This window comes from Marmota flaviventris, chromosome 17 (assembly GCF_047511675.1).
Source record: "Marmota flaviventris isolate mMarFla1 chromosome 17, mMarFla1.hap1, whole genome shotgun sequence".
Lineage (NCBI taxonomy): Eukaryota > Metazoa > Chordata > Mammalia > Rodentia > Sciuridae > Marmota > Marmota flaviventris.
In genome coordinates, this window is record NC_092514.1 from 77,029,328 (window position 1) to 77,044,524 (window position 15,197).

General features: G+C 57.6%; 1 protein-coding gene and 1 long non-coding RNA gene across 3 annotated transcripts; one reads left to right on the forward strand and one right to left on the reverse strand.

Annotated features, from left to right (window-relative positions):
• Positions 1-5,759: 5,759 nt before the first annotated feature.
• On the reverse strand, positions 5,760-8,522 carry Actg1 (actin gamma 1). The gene is made up of 6 exons (XM_071602985.1): positions 8,432-8,522; positions 7,988-8,116; positions 7,670-7,909; positions 6,969-7,407; positions 6,704-6,885; positions 5,760-6,582 (listed from the first exon to the last, which is right to left on the reverse strand). The coding sequence occupies exons 2-6, from the start codon at positions 8,108-8,110 to the stop codon at positions 6,439-6,441; spliced, it is 1,128 nt and encodes a 375-aa protein (XP_071459086.1). The 5' UTR covers positions 8,111-8,116; positions 8,432-8,522; the 3' UTR covers positions 5,760-6,438.
• A 173-nt stretch (positions 8,523-8,695) lies between these two features.
• LOC139702283 (uncharacterized) lies at positions 8,696-11,396 on the forward strand. 2 transcript variants are annotated; one of them, XR_011704868.1, is made up of 3 exons: positions 8,696-8,836; positions 9,195-9,552; positions 10,535-11,396. It is a non-coding gene; the product is annotated as an uncharacterized lncRNA (long non-coding RNA). The 2 variants fall into 2 exon arrangements; XR_011704867.1 differs by lacking the exon at positions 8,696-8,836 and having other exon boundaries at positions 8,843-9,552.
• The last annotated feature ends 3,801 nt before the right edge of the window (positions 11,397-15,197 follow it).

The following is a 15,197-nucleotide window of genomic DNA, read 5'->3' on the forward strand; positions in this document are numbered from 1 at the left end:
CAGGAGCTACCCCACAGGCCTGACTGGCTGATAGGGATAAGGAAACCTTTTCAGCAGATGGTGCTGGGACAAAGGGACTTCTGCATTAGGCAAAAGACACCTACCTGACCCAGAATTTTACCTCACACTCATTAACTTTAACCGAGGGTCTGGGGACATAGATCAGTTGGTAGAGCACTTGTCTAGCATGTACAAGGCCCTGGGTTCAATCCTCAGTACCACCAAAAAAAAAAAAAAACCCCACAAAACTTTAAGCAAATCATACATCTAAATGAAAAGTCACAGCTATAAAACCTCTAAGAGAACATTGGAGGACACTGTGAAGGTCTTATTATAGGACACAAAAAGCACAAATGATAAAAGGCAATTGAGTCAGGGTGTGGGTCACACCCTTCTGGTCCGCACTCTGTAGGCTGAGGCGGGAGGGTCGCTTGAGCTCAGGAGTCTGAGGACAGCCTGGGCAGCACAGTGAGACCTCATTAAAAAAAAAAAAAAAAAGTCATTACACTTCAACAAATTTTAACTTTGCATGTTTGCAGCAGCCTCAGGAACTTACTGAGACCCTGTCTCAAAGTGTAAAAGGCTGGGGGTGTAGCTTATTCACACTAAAGTTCCTATGGGTGGCCATCTTCGAGCTGGACACCCTGGAGAGCTGGTGGGGCAGTCAGTCCAGCCCAGTCAGCAGACCTGAAGGCAGGAGTCCTCCCTTCCTCCAGGTTCTCATCCCATCTGGCCCTCAAGGATTGAATGATGCCACCGCATTAGGGAAATCAATCTTCTTAGTAAATGCTATCTCTTCCAGAAACACCCAGAAATAATGTGCTGCGAGCTATCTGGGCAGCTCTTAGCCCAGTCAAGTGGACACATTAAAACACACATCACAATGGGCGAAAGACTAGAACAAACATTTCACAATTAGAAGATCCAGACTGTGCCAACCCACACATAAAAAGGTACAACTGGGCTGGGCTGGGGCTCAGTGGCAGAACACTTGCCTCCCATATGTGAGGCACCCAGTTCAACCCCCAGCACCACCTACAAATAAATAAATTAAATAAAGGTATTGTGTCCATCTACAACTGAAAAAAATAGTTAAAAAACAAAAGGGAAATGGGCTCATGCATCTCCTTGGCAGAGTGCTTGTCCAGCGGCTCACTCTGTCCCCAGCAGAGGTGAAGGAGAAATTCAGACACAGCCCTAGATGTGCTCAGTGAAACGGGTCCTGTGGGGGCCACACTGAGACCACACCTTCCAGTCCTGATGCACCAGGGATCTGAAAGATCACTGCAGTCTGGCGCGGTAGTGCCATTAGTGCCGTGACTGGGGACTCGGTCTTCTCCCCCACTCGGAGGCACACACCCTGGGGTAGAGCTACACTCACCTGTTCTTTCGTAATCCTACCCCTTTGCCCTGTTTGGGATAGAATGTTCCATGGAAACGCCCTTTGTGTGTCCCCTTCTCTTGCTCTGCCCTTGGGTGTGGCCTTCCTAGATGTCAGTCAATCTGCTGACAGCAGACATCAGGAAGCTAGACTCAGCCCCCCCAAACCTGACCCCCGCCTCATTTGAATGGCTTCTCCCCAATAAAAGGGGTCAGCACATTCTCCTCTCTCTCTCCACAGACCCCTAAGGTCAGAGGAGCCGTCACAGGACCCAAAGGAAAAGGTCTCTCTGTCTCTGTGTGGTCATTCTGTGCACCCAGTTCACCTGGAGTGACCCTGAGTGTTTCAGTCGCGGAATGTGGCAGAGTCCACTGACACAGAGAGCAAACCCTGCATAGTCCACAGGACTCGGCCTAGAGCAGAGGAAGCCAGAGACTGGAAGGACAGCAGGTGCCAGGGAGTGGGGGAGAGCTTGTGTTTAAGGGCACAGGCTTTGGGTCTTGCGTGAGGAAGGGTTCCAAGGTTGGTTGTAGGACCGGAGGAGAGTACTTAATAGCACTTGGAGCACACTCTATGGCGGTTGAGGTGGAAGATTCTAGATTATGTGCATTTTGCCACAGATTTTTTTAAACATTTTTTAATTGTAGGTGGACACAATATCTTTATTTATTTATTTATTTATTTTTTATGTGGTGCCAAGGATCAAACCCAGGAGGATCAAACATAGTGCCTCACGCATGCTAGGCAAGCGCTGTACCTCTGAGCCACAATCCCCAGCCCCTGATTTTTTTATTTTTTAAATTGTTGATAGTCCTTTATTTAATCAATTAATTTATTTATATGTAGTGCTGAGAATCGAACCCAGGGCCTCACACAGACCAGGTAAATGTGCTACTGATGAGCCCTAGCCCCAGCCCCTTTGCCACAGATTTTAAAAAACTTGCCCACGTCAATAGCTCTCAGGGATGCGGAGCACCGGGAACTCTTGCGCACTGCTGGTGGGAATGAAATGGTAGGCCACTTTGGAAGACAATCTGGCAATTTCATTTTTTTTTTTTTTTAAAGAGAGAGGGAGAGAGAGAGAGAGAGAAAATTTTTTAATATTTATTTTTTAGTTTTCAGCGGACACAACATCTTTGTTTGTATGTGGTGCTGAGGATCGAACCCGGGCCGCACGCATGCCAGGTGAGCGCACTACCGCCTGAGCCACATCCCCAGCCCTAATCTGGCAATTTCTTACAATGATAGACATATCCTACTGTCCAACCCAGGAATTATACACATAGAGATTTTACCCAAGTGATCTGAAGACTTATGTTCACACAAAAACCTCGACCACAATGTCCATTCATGATCAATGAAAACTAAGGAAACAAGACATTGTTCCATAGGCAAGTGAGCCGGCGGCGGCCCTCCATTCCGAGGGTCCCAGTTAGCGAGGAAAGGCATGCCGGCGGCACGGCACCCACGCAGAGCCCCAGGGATTGGGAACCCACGCAGAGCCCCAGGGATTGGGAACGCACCTCACCAAGGGAAGTCAGCCAGCTGGAAACACTACCCAGTGTGCGATTCCGTTGTGTGACATTCTAGAAAGCAAAGCCAGAGACAGGGTAGAGATTCGGGACTGCTTGGGATGGAGTCTCTGGGGCAGGCCCCCAGCGGGGAGCTGGGCAGACCTGATCCCCGGGCCACGGCAGACTGGGCCTGGGCTGCAGGCTCCTCTGTCTAGAAGCAGGGAGAGGCCAGCTCTGTCCTTCTGCTGTGGACCACACTCCAAGCCCTCTTTGCAGAGGTGTTCTGACAGATGGAGGAGGACGGGAGAGAGGCCGAGCTGCCACGTGCAGTCCTCCATGAAAGTGCCAGTGGCTGCTGACCCAGCCCTGCCTGGGCACTGGGCCCCAGGCTGCTCCTTCTTGTTCTTTCTCTTCAGGGTACAGGGGATGGAACCCAGGGAATCTCAACCAATGAGCTACCTCCCCAGCCCCCCCTTTTTTAATGTATTTTATATTTTTTAAAATATTTTTTATTGTTGTTGTTTATTTTTTATGTGGTGATGGAGATTGAACTCAAGGCCTCATTCATGCAAGGCAGGTGCTTTACCACTGAGCTATCTCCCCAGTCTCTTTTTATTTTTTTAAACATTTTTAGTTGTAGATGGACACACACCTTTATTTATTTATGTATTTTTATGCAACCCAGGGCCTCCTATGTGCAAGGCAAATGTTCCACCCCTGAGCTACAACCCCAGCCCTTTTTTTGTCTTGAAAGCCGGCTTGCTAAATTGCCCAGGCTGGCCTTGAACTTGCAATCCTCCTGCCTCAGGCTCCAGAGTTGCTGGCATTATAGGATGTGCCACTGTGCCTGACTACCCAGTCATATTCTTGTTAAAAATAATTAAACCCGGGCTGGGGCTGGGGCTCAGTGGCAGAGCACTTGCCTTGCACACATGAGGCACTGGGTTTGATCCCCGGCACCACATAAAAATAAACAAACAAAATAAAGATCTACAACTAAAAAATTTAAAAATAATAATATGTTAAACCTGAATCAGGCTGATCACTGAAGACATTGAAAGCCAGACCTGATTGTAAGTTTAGAAAGAATATCAAGTATTAAGAAAGTTGAACTGCACCTCAAGGGTGCCATCAGCAAGGTCCAGAGTGGAGGAACTCTCTAGAATAAAGATCTGCCCCCTGGCAGGTGCAGTGGTACCTTCCTGTAATCCCAGCTACTGGGAAGGTGGAGGCAGGAGGATCATGAGTTCAAAGCCAGCCTTGGCAACTTGGGGAGGCCCTAAGCAACTCAGCGAGGCCCTGTCCCTAATTAGGATATATTAAAAGGGCTGGGGATGTGGCTTAGTGGTTAAGTACCCCAGGTTCAATCACTGATACCAAAAAAAAGTGAGGGGACTGGGGAGCATCTCAGCGTAGAGCACTTGCCTGGCATGTGCAAGGCCCTGGCTTCCATCCTCAATACAAGACAAACTCCCCCCCCCCCCCCCCCGCAAAAGAATCATTAGATGTGATATCTGTAAGGTGGAGCGGGCACCATGGTCTTTGAATGCTGCCATGGGGTGTGACAGGCTAGCTGTGATGCTGGGGGCATCAACCTCTTGGCACTAGTCCTGGCAGAACTGCCGAGGTTGCATCTGAAATCTGGACGGAGGGGGTCAGTCTCTGGCTATGCAGAGCCAGGGTGGGAGTCTCTCTGCCCTTTGGGGCACACAGGTCCCTCTCTCTGACTTGAGATACAGCTCTTGCAAAGCAAAACTTAACGCCTTGATGTGGCCATCTCCCCATCACCTAGGAACACATGTTGAGCCACCCTGGTGCCAGGAGAGGGGAGTGACACTGGGCCCAGGTCTCTCTTGGCCTTGGTGGCTGCCATACACCCCAAAATGCCAAGCAGGCTTTGGCCATACCATAAGGGCAAGTTAAGGGTCAACCAGTGCTGGTCTAATCTGAAGCTGGTGTGACCTGGCCTCAAGAGTCAGGAGACCCATGAGGTCCACCTGCACTGGAGCAGGGGACAGGATCTGCCAAGGCCAAGCGGCATTTACAACCTGGAACCAGAGCTTCCTGGAGTGGGATGGAACTAGGTCAGGGAGCTCCCAGCAGGTCCAGCACCCACTGGACTTTCCTACTTGACCCCTCCCGCCTCATCCTAATTCCCACTCCTAGGGCTCCCCGGATGTGCACGTCCTGTGATATGGTTTTACTGTGGTAAAAAATACATGACATAAAAGTCGCCATTCCAACTATTCACACGTCCACTCACCACCTCTAATTACAATCAAGTTCACCACCTCTAATTACAATCAAGTTCACCACCTCTAATTACAATCAAGTTTTTTTTTTTTCCTGGTGCTAGGGATTGAATGCAGGGGGTCGATAAGGACATGGCTACCCTAAACCCCAACCCCAGGTTGGCAGCTCTGCCCTAGAAGCACATTTGGCTGCTCTTACCTGGGCTTCAACTGGGATCAGGCTCCTTCAAGGTCCAATTTGCAGGCCAGTCAGAGCCATGCCTCGGACAACTAGCACATCCAGCACTGACCCCATGATGGCTGCTTGGCCAGCCAGAAGCAACCTCCAAGCCTCAGTTTCAACCCCACCACCTGGGGGCCCAGGACCTGTGAGCCCTCAGGAGGTACCACTCCTTGCTGCTCAGGTACCTCTTGGTGGCAAGCAGTGTCTATGGTTAGGGATCAGACATCCCAAGAAGGGAGTTCCACTCCAGAGCAGAGGCTCCACCTCTGGCTTGAGGGAGGTTGAGTGCAGGGCCCAGCACAGCACATCCCACCCCACCCCCCCCCAGACCGCTGTCCACCTGCACCCCCCCCCCCCACACACACATGTGCACAAGAGCAGACCCTCAGTGTACTGTAGCACTTTATTTTTCCTTACTCAATTAAGTGTTGCTGGGGCCTAATGTTCTCACATAACAGTAGAAAACCAAAAATTTTGTCATCTGGTAAAGAATTGAGTACAAAAAACCTTACATAAATTAAAATGAATAAATTTACAGATGTAAATGCAAACCGTTTCCAACTCAAGGCAAGTAATAACCAATGGTGGTCAGGCGGGAGAACATCGGTAAGAACGGAAACTGGGTCCTAAGGCTCGGACTTTCCCACCCTGTTAGACCGGCAAGAAGTGACAGCTGGCCCAGGAACTCTTGCCAGCCCGAGCAATCCTGGAAGTCTGTCAGCCGACACATGAATACCCTGCACAGATCACTGCTGTGGACTTCTCCTTTATGCACGCTCTCACCTCAGGTACCAGGTGACCGAGCCACATGGACTAAAGGCTTAAATCAAAGATATGCACAGGGCGTTAAACATATACCAAGGGAACAGTTAACTTGAATACAAGGTCAAAATCAGCCACGAGTTCTACGTTCCAGTGCTGACATCAGATACAAGCTTCAAGGACAATTTCTTTTCAAAGGCTTATTCCAGTTTCATGAGGCTAGCATGAGGTGTATACATTTGCCAGAGCAAATTTATACTTCAGATTCGGCTCAGGCAGCAGGTGCCTGGCACCTGCTCAGTCCATCTAGAAGCATTTGCGGTGGACAATGGAGGGGCCCGACTCGTCGTACTCCTGCTTGCTGATCCACATCTGCTGGAAGGTGGACAGCGAGGCCAGGATGGAGCCGCCGATCCACACAGAGTACTTGCGCTCAGGGGGCGCGATGATCTGTGGAGGCAAAGGACAACAGTCAGCACCCTGCTCCCTACATCCTGGGGCCACACCCAAGCAGCTGCCCTTTCCACAAGAGCCCAGCCCAGGTAACCCGCCAGGCCAGGCAAACGCCCACCTTGATCTTCATGGTGCTGGGGGCCAGGGCTGTGATCTCCTTCTGCATCCTGTCAGCGATGCCTGGGTACATGGTGGTGCCGCCCGACAGCACGGTGTTGGCATAGAGGTCTTTGCGGATGTCGACGTCACACTTCATGATGGAGTTGAAGGTGGTCTCGTGGATGCCGGAAGATTCCATACCTAGGGAACAAAGCTCTCCCTTAGCAGCCTGAAGACTTCCGTGTGGCCAGGCCCTGAACTCTGTGCCCCATCCAGACACCTACCCAGGAAAGAGGGCTGGAAGAGTGCCTCTGGACACCGGAACCGCTCGTTGCCGATGGTGATCACCTGCCCATCGGGCAGCTCGTAGCTCTTCTCCAGGGAGGAGGAGGATGCAGCAGTGGCCATCTCTTGCTCGAAGTCCAGGGCAACGTAGCACAGCTTCTCCTTGATGTCGCGCACGATCTCCCGCTCAGCGGTGGTGGTGAAGCTGTAGCCACGCTCTGTCAGGATCTTCATGAGGTAGTCTGTCAGGTCCCGGCCAGCCAGGTCCAGACGCAGGATGGCGTGGGGAAGGGCGTAGCCCTCGTAGATGGGCACTGTGTGGGTGACCCCGTCACCAGAGTCCATGACAATGCCAGTGGTGCGACCAGAGGCGTACAGGGACAGCACAGCCTGGATGGCCACATACATGGCCGGTGTGTTGAAGGTCTCGAACATGATCTGGGGGGACAAGGAGCAGCTCAGTCAGAGGCAGGAACCCCAGGCCACCCCTGCCCACACACTACATGCCGCATGCCACAAATGTGATGTGTGGAAAAAGAACAGAACGCAGGCAGAAACACACAAGAAACCTGGAGGCCTCAGGGAGGAAATGCCAGGAGAGGAACAGAAGCCTGGAACAGCAAAGAGACACTTGACCGTCAGGAAATGAGGCTCAACAGAAAATGACTGTGAACAGGGCGCCGGCCGGGCTCTGCCCTACCTGAGTCATCTTCTCTCTGTTGGCCTTGGGGTTCAGGGGGGCCTCCGTCAGCAGCACCGGGTGCTCCTCGGGGGCCACGCGCAGCTCATTGTAGAAGGTATGGTGCCAGATCTTCTCCATGTCGTCCCAGTTGGTGACGATGCCGTGCTCGATGGGGTACTTCAGGGTCAGGATGCCACGCTTGCTCTGGGCCTCGTCACCCACGTACGAGTCCTTCTGGCCCATGCCCACCATCACGCCCTGCAAGGGAAGGCGTCAGGCTTCCGTCCTGCCGCACACAGGGTGCACACAAGGGAGGATCCGGGGGCCTCGACTCACCTGGTGGCGGGGGCGCCCCACGATGGAGGGGAACACGGCCCGGGGGGCGTCGTCGCCGGCAAAGCCAGCTTTGCACATGCCGGAGCCATTGTCAATGACGAGCGCGGCGATTTCCTCTTCCATGGCGATCTGCTCAGAGATGTGACTCATTCAGGGGGACCCTCGCGCTCAGGAACGGCCCCTCCCCAAAGGAGGACAGTCAGCCTTCCGCCCCAGACCCGCAGGGCGGGAGCCGGGGAGCAGCAACCGTCCACCACCGGCGGCGGCGCGGAGGGTCCGCACTGCGCCGCCCCGCCCCGCCCCGCCCGCGGGCGCCGGCCTGGCCCGCGCCTTTGTTCCCGCGGGCGGAGCCGCCGGGGCTCCCGGGCGGCGAGCAGGCTCTCGGAGGAGCGGGAGCGGGGTCGGGGCGCGGGGACGCGGGGCGCGGGGACGCGGGCCGCTTACCGGCGGAGGACGGACGGCGGAGCAGCGAGAGAACGCGGAGCGCGGGCCGGCGGCAGCGAGTGAGACCCAGCGCGGCCTCCCCCGCCGGTACTTAAGCGAGCGCGGGGCGCGCGCGGCCCCAGAACATGTCCATATATGGCGATCTTTCCGAAAGCCGGGCGCCCATTGGCCCGCCCGCCTGGGACACGTGGGGCCCCGGCCCGGCCCGCGCCGCCGCCGCCAACCGCCCCGCCCGCGCCGCCCCCGCGCGCCCCCGACCCTGCGCGGGCCGGGCCGGCCTCCGGGGGTCGCGGGGAGGGCGGCGCGGAGGACCGGCCGGCCCCGCCCCGGGACTGCCGCACCGCGGGGAGGGCCTGCTGCGCACCGAAACTGCCGGGTCCCGGGCGGGCCGCGCCCCGAGCTGGGGTGAGTCCCTGCGGCTCCGGGCTCGCGGGGGCCCTTGAGCCCCTGACGCCCCCGCGAGCTTCCCCAGCTGGGTCCGCGGAGGGCCTGGGTCGCGAAGGCCGGCGCCCTTGGGGGGTAGTGGGTGGGCGTCCCCAGGCCCGCGGAGCCGGCGCCCGTCCTGGTCGCTGGGAGGGGCCGCCCGTCCCGGCGCAGCACGACCACAGCGGCCCTCCGCTGGAGGAGGGGGCGCCCAGGCCGCAGGTCCCGCGGGCCCGAGACGCGGGCGCCGCCCGGGATTGGGGTCTCGCCACCCCTCTTCCTCGTAGGAGGTGGTGTGGCGGGCGCTTTGTTTCGTTTTGGTCACCTGTGGACATTCCAGGGAAATGAGGCGAGGAAGGAACCCTGGCTTTCTAACTGTCGGCCTTCCTCCGTTCCTAGGCAAGACCTGGGGTCGGAACCGGAGTGGGCTTGGGCACAGAGCGTATCGACCCTAGGAACCCAGGTCGGGGAACCTGTCACCTTTGGCAGCGCCCTGGCCGCACCTGCCGGCGTGTGCCCTTGATTATCCCGGGAGGGGGAGCGGGCCCTGTGGTTTCTGCGGGCTTATTCGTAAGCTTTTGGAATGGTTTCGGGTAGAATTTACCAGCCTGGCGGCAGGGGAGAGCGCTGGAGGAGGAGCCGGCAGTGGCGCGGGGGACTAACTCAAGGTCACGGGGCGCTCGGCCGGACCCGGACAGGTAGGGGGCGGGGTCGGGCTCCCCAGGAAGGTTCCACACTCGCTGTCTCTGGGCCACTTCGGCCTTGCAAGGTCGACTCGTGCCCTCCCCCCCCCCCCCCCGCGTACCCCGGACTCGGGTCCAAGCAGCAGCACGGCTCACCGCTGGCCGGAAGACCCTCGAGGACGGCCACCATGCCTAGCAGGGAGGCTGCTGAGTGTGCGAACCCTCAAGATTTTCCAGGGGCACCCGCAAGACTACCAAGTGTGCCCCACCCACGGGAGGACGCGGGGTGGACTTCCAGAAAACCCACCCTGACTCGGGTTGCCGGGCAGAGCCGCGCGCCCGCTGACCCGCGCTGAGGCCTTTCACTGACGGGGACCTAAAGTGCAGTGTCACACCAGAGCCATGGGGAGGTGGGAGGTAGCCCCAAGTTCGGCCGGGGAGCACCTGCGTGGCCTCGGACACCTTTGCGCATGTGCTGGCGCGGCTCCAGGCGACCTCTGCCCCGCCACGCCCGCCCTCTGCCCACCTGCGGGCGGCGAGGGGTCGGGCACTGGCCTTTCCCTGCGGGGCCGCCTGCCTGCCCCTCCCTTCCTCTCTCCCGGGCGCGCCCCGCTGCGGAGCCCAGGTGTGGCCCAGGTGTGCGGGCGGGCGGGGGATGGGGGGGTGGAAACGCGCCGCGCGGCCATATTTGGCAAAGTCGGCCCGTGCCCCGCCCGTCGCCGGGAGGTCCGCGGCCACCCTGAGTCACCGGGCGGACGTAACGGACGGGGCACCCGACTGCTCCTCGCCTTATTTAGTCAAGCAGGCCGCCCATTGGCCCGCGGGACAAAGGGCGTCGGCGGGGAAGCCCGAGAGTGGGCGGACAGCCCCCAGCCCACCCAGCCCTGCGCGTGCCCGCGACCCTCAGCGGGAGGGTCTGCAAGCTGAGTGCCCGCACCGAGCCGGGGAGGGAGGTGCCGTGTGTGCACTGATTTTTTTTTGTTTTGTATCTGGGCAGAGACCTCGCCCAAGTTCACGCCGGCCCGTTCTGGACTGTGCTCTGGAAGAGGTGGTGCAGGAATCCCCTACCCCTACTGGAGCTGGACCCTCTCTGGGGAGGGGACCTTGTAGATGTGGCAGCCCCGGCTTCAGTGAGCTGGGAGGCCCCGGGCAGCAATTCCACTTCTGCCAGAAGTGGGTGTGTCTTCCCATTGTGGGGAGGAAGATGGGCTCAGAGAAATGTTGTGATTTATTTTTGTAGTTCAGTGCTGATTTTAGTGGCTTTCTATTGTGACCTTGCAGTAACTCATTTCATATTTCACCCATGTGGTGGATGAGAAAGCAGTGGCCCGGGAGGTGGCCTCTCCTTAACCCAGGGAGTGTGGCAAAGGTGGGACAGCCCAGGCAGGGCCTGCTGCGTCTGGGTCCTTCCTTTGTGTTCCTCTGCACCGGCTCAGCTCCTCATCTCCCCGCCTCAGCCTTCAGGGATTCTCCCTGGACTCCAGGCCACCTCCGCCCTACCCCCGTGCCCCAGCACTCACCCTGTGCTGGCACCTCTAACCACCTCCCAGTTGGCTGGTTTCTTGTTGGGCAGACAGCAGGGAACTTGGTAATGAGATGCCACCCCCAGCCTTTGCCTCTTGGTGAGTGCCTTTCCTTCTTCCACCCAGTGCAACAGCTCAATAGGGAAGACACTGGAGGAGCTGGGAGACCAAGTGAAGTCTGGCGTTTAAAAGTAAGTCCATTGTTAACTCCCAGCTGTGGCAGTCACGCCATGTTTCTGTAAGATGCCAACATCAGGGGACACTTACTCTGCCTTTGCAACTCTCCTGTAAATCTTAAGTTATTCCTCAATAAAATAAGTTTTTAAACCCCAGGAAGTTGGCCTTTACCTGCTCTTGACTGACTCCCAGTTCTCGCAGGCCTTTGCAGCAGACCAAAAGCAACACAGTGCTCCTGTTCCTAGAGCCTTCCCAGGGCCCCCTCACAGTGCTACTAGGGACCAGGGCAGTTCCTGGAGTGGGCTCTGCCTGTTGGAACAGTGATCCCAAGGGCTGCCCTGGTGCACAAGGCCATGGTCACTCACTTCTGCCCCTTGGGTCCAGCAGGGGCTCCATTCTCCTGCCAGGACTGCCCAGACTGAAGCCCAGAGGGTCCTGCCGCTGGACGTCTCTGATTCTGGAGGCTGAGAGTTGAGTGGATGCTGTGTGTCTGTCTGTCCAGGGCCAGGAGGCATGGGCTGGGCCTCTGTTCCAGCCACCTGTGGAGGCTCTGAGACTGTGCTTAACAGGCTCTTGGCTCAAAGAACTGAGCCAGACAGGGCACGTCACCTCGTAGGAGGTCAGAGGTTATGGAGGGCTCTGTGGGCACCGCACATGAAGTCTGAGGGCTTCGCCATCTGAGTCCAGGCCTTGGAGGACAGAATGCCCATTGGAGTTTATCCAGGGGTCCCATCTGCACACTGATGCCACAGGATCCAAGAAGGCCCTAGAAGAACCCTGGGCTGGGAGTCAGGACACCTCAGCTCTGAGAGGGCATGTGGCCCATCGGGGGCTTGAGGCAGGGGGTCTTCCTGCATGGTAAGAGGTCTGCACAGAGGCCATCAGGTGACCCTGAGAACCTTCCCCAAGCCTCAGCCTTGCTGTCCCCAGGCTCTCTGTTCTCAGTGATGAGTTGGCACTTAGCACCTCCATGTCAGACCTGAGCCTGGAACAGGGAGCCAGCTCCTCGGGCTGCTTTCAGGGTCACACCTCCAGGGTCAGCTGCTGCCCCCAAAGAGGATGGTTCACTCCTGGGGCCTTGTTTCTCTGTCGGCCTCACAGAATGCCTCAGTTGCCCTAAAATCTTTCACTCCTCACTTGGTTGCTGCGTGCACTTGGTAAGTATGTACACCCAGAATGGTTGGGAGGAAGTCACCTTGTCCCCTTCCCAGCCCTCACCTCCAGAGGCAAGCACTATCCATACGTGATATCTCCACCTCTGCTGGGACCAAACTGCGGGCCACAACAGGAGGCCCAGCCTCCAACGGCTGAACCCCACATTCTCCACTTTCAGCACATGATTCACAGCAGAAGCCAGCACGCGCGTGCGCACACACACACACACACACTCACACCCTCTTGCCCCACTTCTCATGCCCTTCCCATTGGCTCCCTCCTCCCTACAGGCCCTGTACCATCCCGTGGTGCTTCTGTGTCCCCACTTCTTCCCGCAGTACTTCTTGGGGGCACAGCAGCCCTGTCCTTGGTGAAACTGGGGTCTGTACCCAAAACAGTGCCAATATGTGGGTGAGAAGCCCAAGTGGAGGCTGATGAAGAGGAAGTCAGGCAGAGGGGCTGGGGAGACAAGGGAGTGGGGGGGGCAGGTTCAGCAGAACCCTTCCTGACCCCTGGCTGCACAGGGAGGGTGTGGTTCTTGGGCTGGAAGAGGAGTCCCAGGCTTGACTCTTCCCGGGGACCCTCTTCCTGGCCGCAGTGGTGGTTCTGTTCAGCCAGTCACACAGGCAGGCTGGGGAACAGTGCCTTGCCCTGGATTGCAGGGGACATGGGTGGAGGGATGCAGGAGGCTCACAGTTGACCTTTTTGACATCCTACTCTGGCATGGGCTACATGGAGCTCTCCCAAGGAGACAGCAAAGCTAGACTAGGCACCCCACACCTGCTAGGATGCCTAGCACCAGGCTGAGCAAGACAAGGAAGAGTGCTGCTCTGGATGCCCTGTAGCCACTGGCCACCAGCCCAAGGGTTGCCGCTGATGGGCACAGTGTTGGGAGGTGGGGGCCAGGCTGAGGTCACTCGGAGTGCACCGGCCTGGGCTGCCCCTTCCCCTGTCCCAGCACAGATCTAACCGGCTTGGAAACCTCAAGGGATGTGGCCAGGCGGGCCCTGCGGGCAGGGGTGGATAGTATTGCTCTCAGCCCCAGAGGGTATGGCCTGCATGATGCAGATAGAGGCCTGGGTGAGGCCTCCGTGTGCCTGCAGCCGAGGAGGCTGCACTCGGTAACATACCGGGACTATGCGGGGTTTGCGGGGCAACACGGGCGGCATGTCCTCGTGGGCTGCCCCACTAGCGGGATCTTGGTCCTCCATGCTGAAGCTCTCAGCTGCTCCCTTTGAGGTCACCTGGGGAAACAGCTGTCCCCTGAGGACTTGGTGGATACCACCAGCAAAATCCATGGGCGGCGGGTTGTGCGGTGCACCTGCCAGAAAAGGCGCAAACTGGGGCCCTGAGGCCTGGCGCCCCCTGGGGGCCACGGCTGCTGCAGCCCGCTGCCCCGGCCCTCGTCCCCTCTCCCGCACCCTTGGCTGTCGGCCAGAGGAGGTGCGGGCGAGCACGGCCGGGGCTCGGGACATCTGCTCGAGCTTCACCTCTGCTTCCTGGGATCAGGCACCTGGGGCCTGTCGGCGGCCAGTGGGCACAGGGCTCGCGGGCACTCTGCCCACAGCTCTCCCGTCGGGCACAGACTGGGAGTTGAGATGCTTCCCAGAGCACGAGATTGCAGCCAGGGGCCAGCAGATGGCGCCGCCGCCATGGGCCCTGAGGAGGACCCAGCTGGGGCTGGCGGGTGTCATTCCCAGGTGGGCCGCCAGGCGGGTCCCGCCATCGCCGCGGGGCAGCCAGGCCAGGAGCAGGGACCCCGCGGCCACTGGCATGGCTCGGGCTGGGCTGCGCTCCTGGCTGGCCGCTGAGTCGCCACCCGCCGCCCGGGTGACGGAGGCAAGGTTGCAGGGGGAGCGGCAGGCAGCGGCCGTGACCTCAGCCAGTGCTGACGCGCCAGAAGGAGGGGCCGGGGTCAGCCCGCGTCCACTTGGACTCAGTGCCCGGCAGGGCCAGCCCACCCGAGGTCTCGAGCGCCCATAGAGGAGCTGCAGGGCGTGGTGGCCAGCCCCGGGCCTGGTGTGTGTGTGGCTGGCACAGGGGAGCTCGGCCTTAGGGGGCACCACGGGGTCATTTAGGCCGCTCTGCCCTCCAGCAGAGGGCCCCTGATGACCACCATTTCCGGTGGCACAGCAGGGAAAGGTGGACTGGAGGGGCGGGGCTCAGGGCGCTCAGCTCCCACCCCGACCCAGCGGTTGGGTTTTCTTCTCCCCCTTTGTCTTTTTTTGGGGAAGGCTTTCCCCTTGACCTCTAGCCTTCTGGTGGAATTTTTCATTTCATTTATTATAGTTTTAACCTTATTGTTTGGAAATAATTCAAGACTTATCTGGCTTTAAACATTTTGCAACACTTAATCATTCTCTTTGTCTCTGTTTCTGAGCCATAAGGGAGTAGGCTGCAGGCAGGACGCCCTTAGCAGTTCAGTTCTCCCTAACAAGGCATTGTGCCATCTAAATAACGGCACAGGCATCAAAGTCAGGCAGGTCGACGTCAGTCCAGCAGGGCTCCCTCTGCAGCCTGTGCTTCAGTGACAGCCTTATCCCTGCAATGTAGCCTTTTCTCCAGAATCATGTGTTCTCTGGACTGTTTATGGCATTAACTGTAGGTGATGAGACTTTCTTGGAAAGCAGACCAGCGCACACATGTGGGGCTGAGAAATGAGGCACATACCATGGGCACCAGGACAGATCATGACAGTGACCAGGCTCAGGACCTTTGTCACCCTTTTCCAGTGAATGGTTCATGTCTGTCTTGTCCCAGAAGTCAGAGACGGGGCTGATTCCCTCATGAATCCTCAGCCGGTTT

Excerpts from the sequence above, each read along its gene's own strand:
- Actg1 (XM_071602985.1), bottom strand. The coding sequence starts at position 8,110 with ATGGAAGAGGAAATCGCCGCGCTCGTCATTGACAATGGCTCCGGCATG. Across the intron at positions 7,910-7,987 it reads TGGGGCGCCCCCGCCACCAG|GGCGTGATGGTGGGCATGGG; the intron begins GTGAGTCGAGGC and ends CTTCCCTTGCAG. Across the intron at positions 7,408-7,669 it reads ACAGAGAGAAGATGACTCAG|ATCATGTTCGAGACCTTCAA; the intron begins GTAGGGCAGAGC and ends TTGTCCCCCCAG.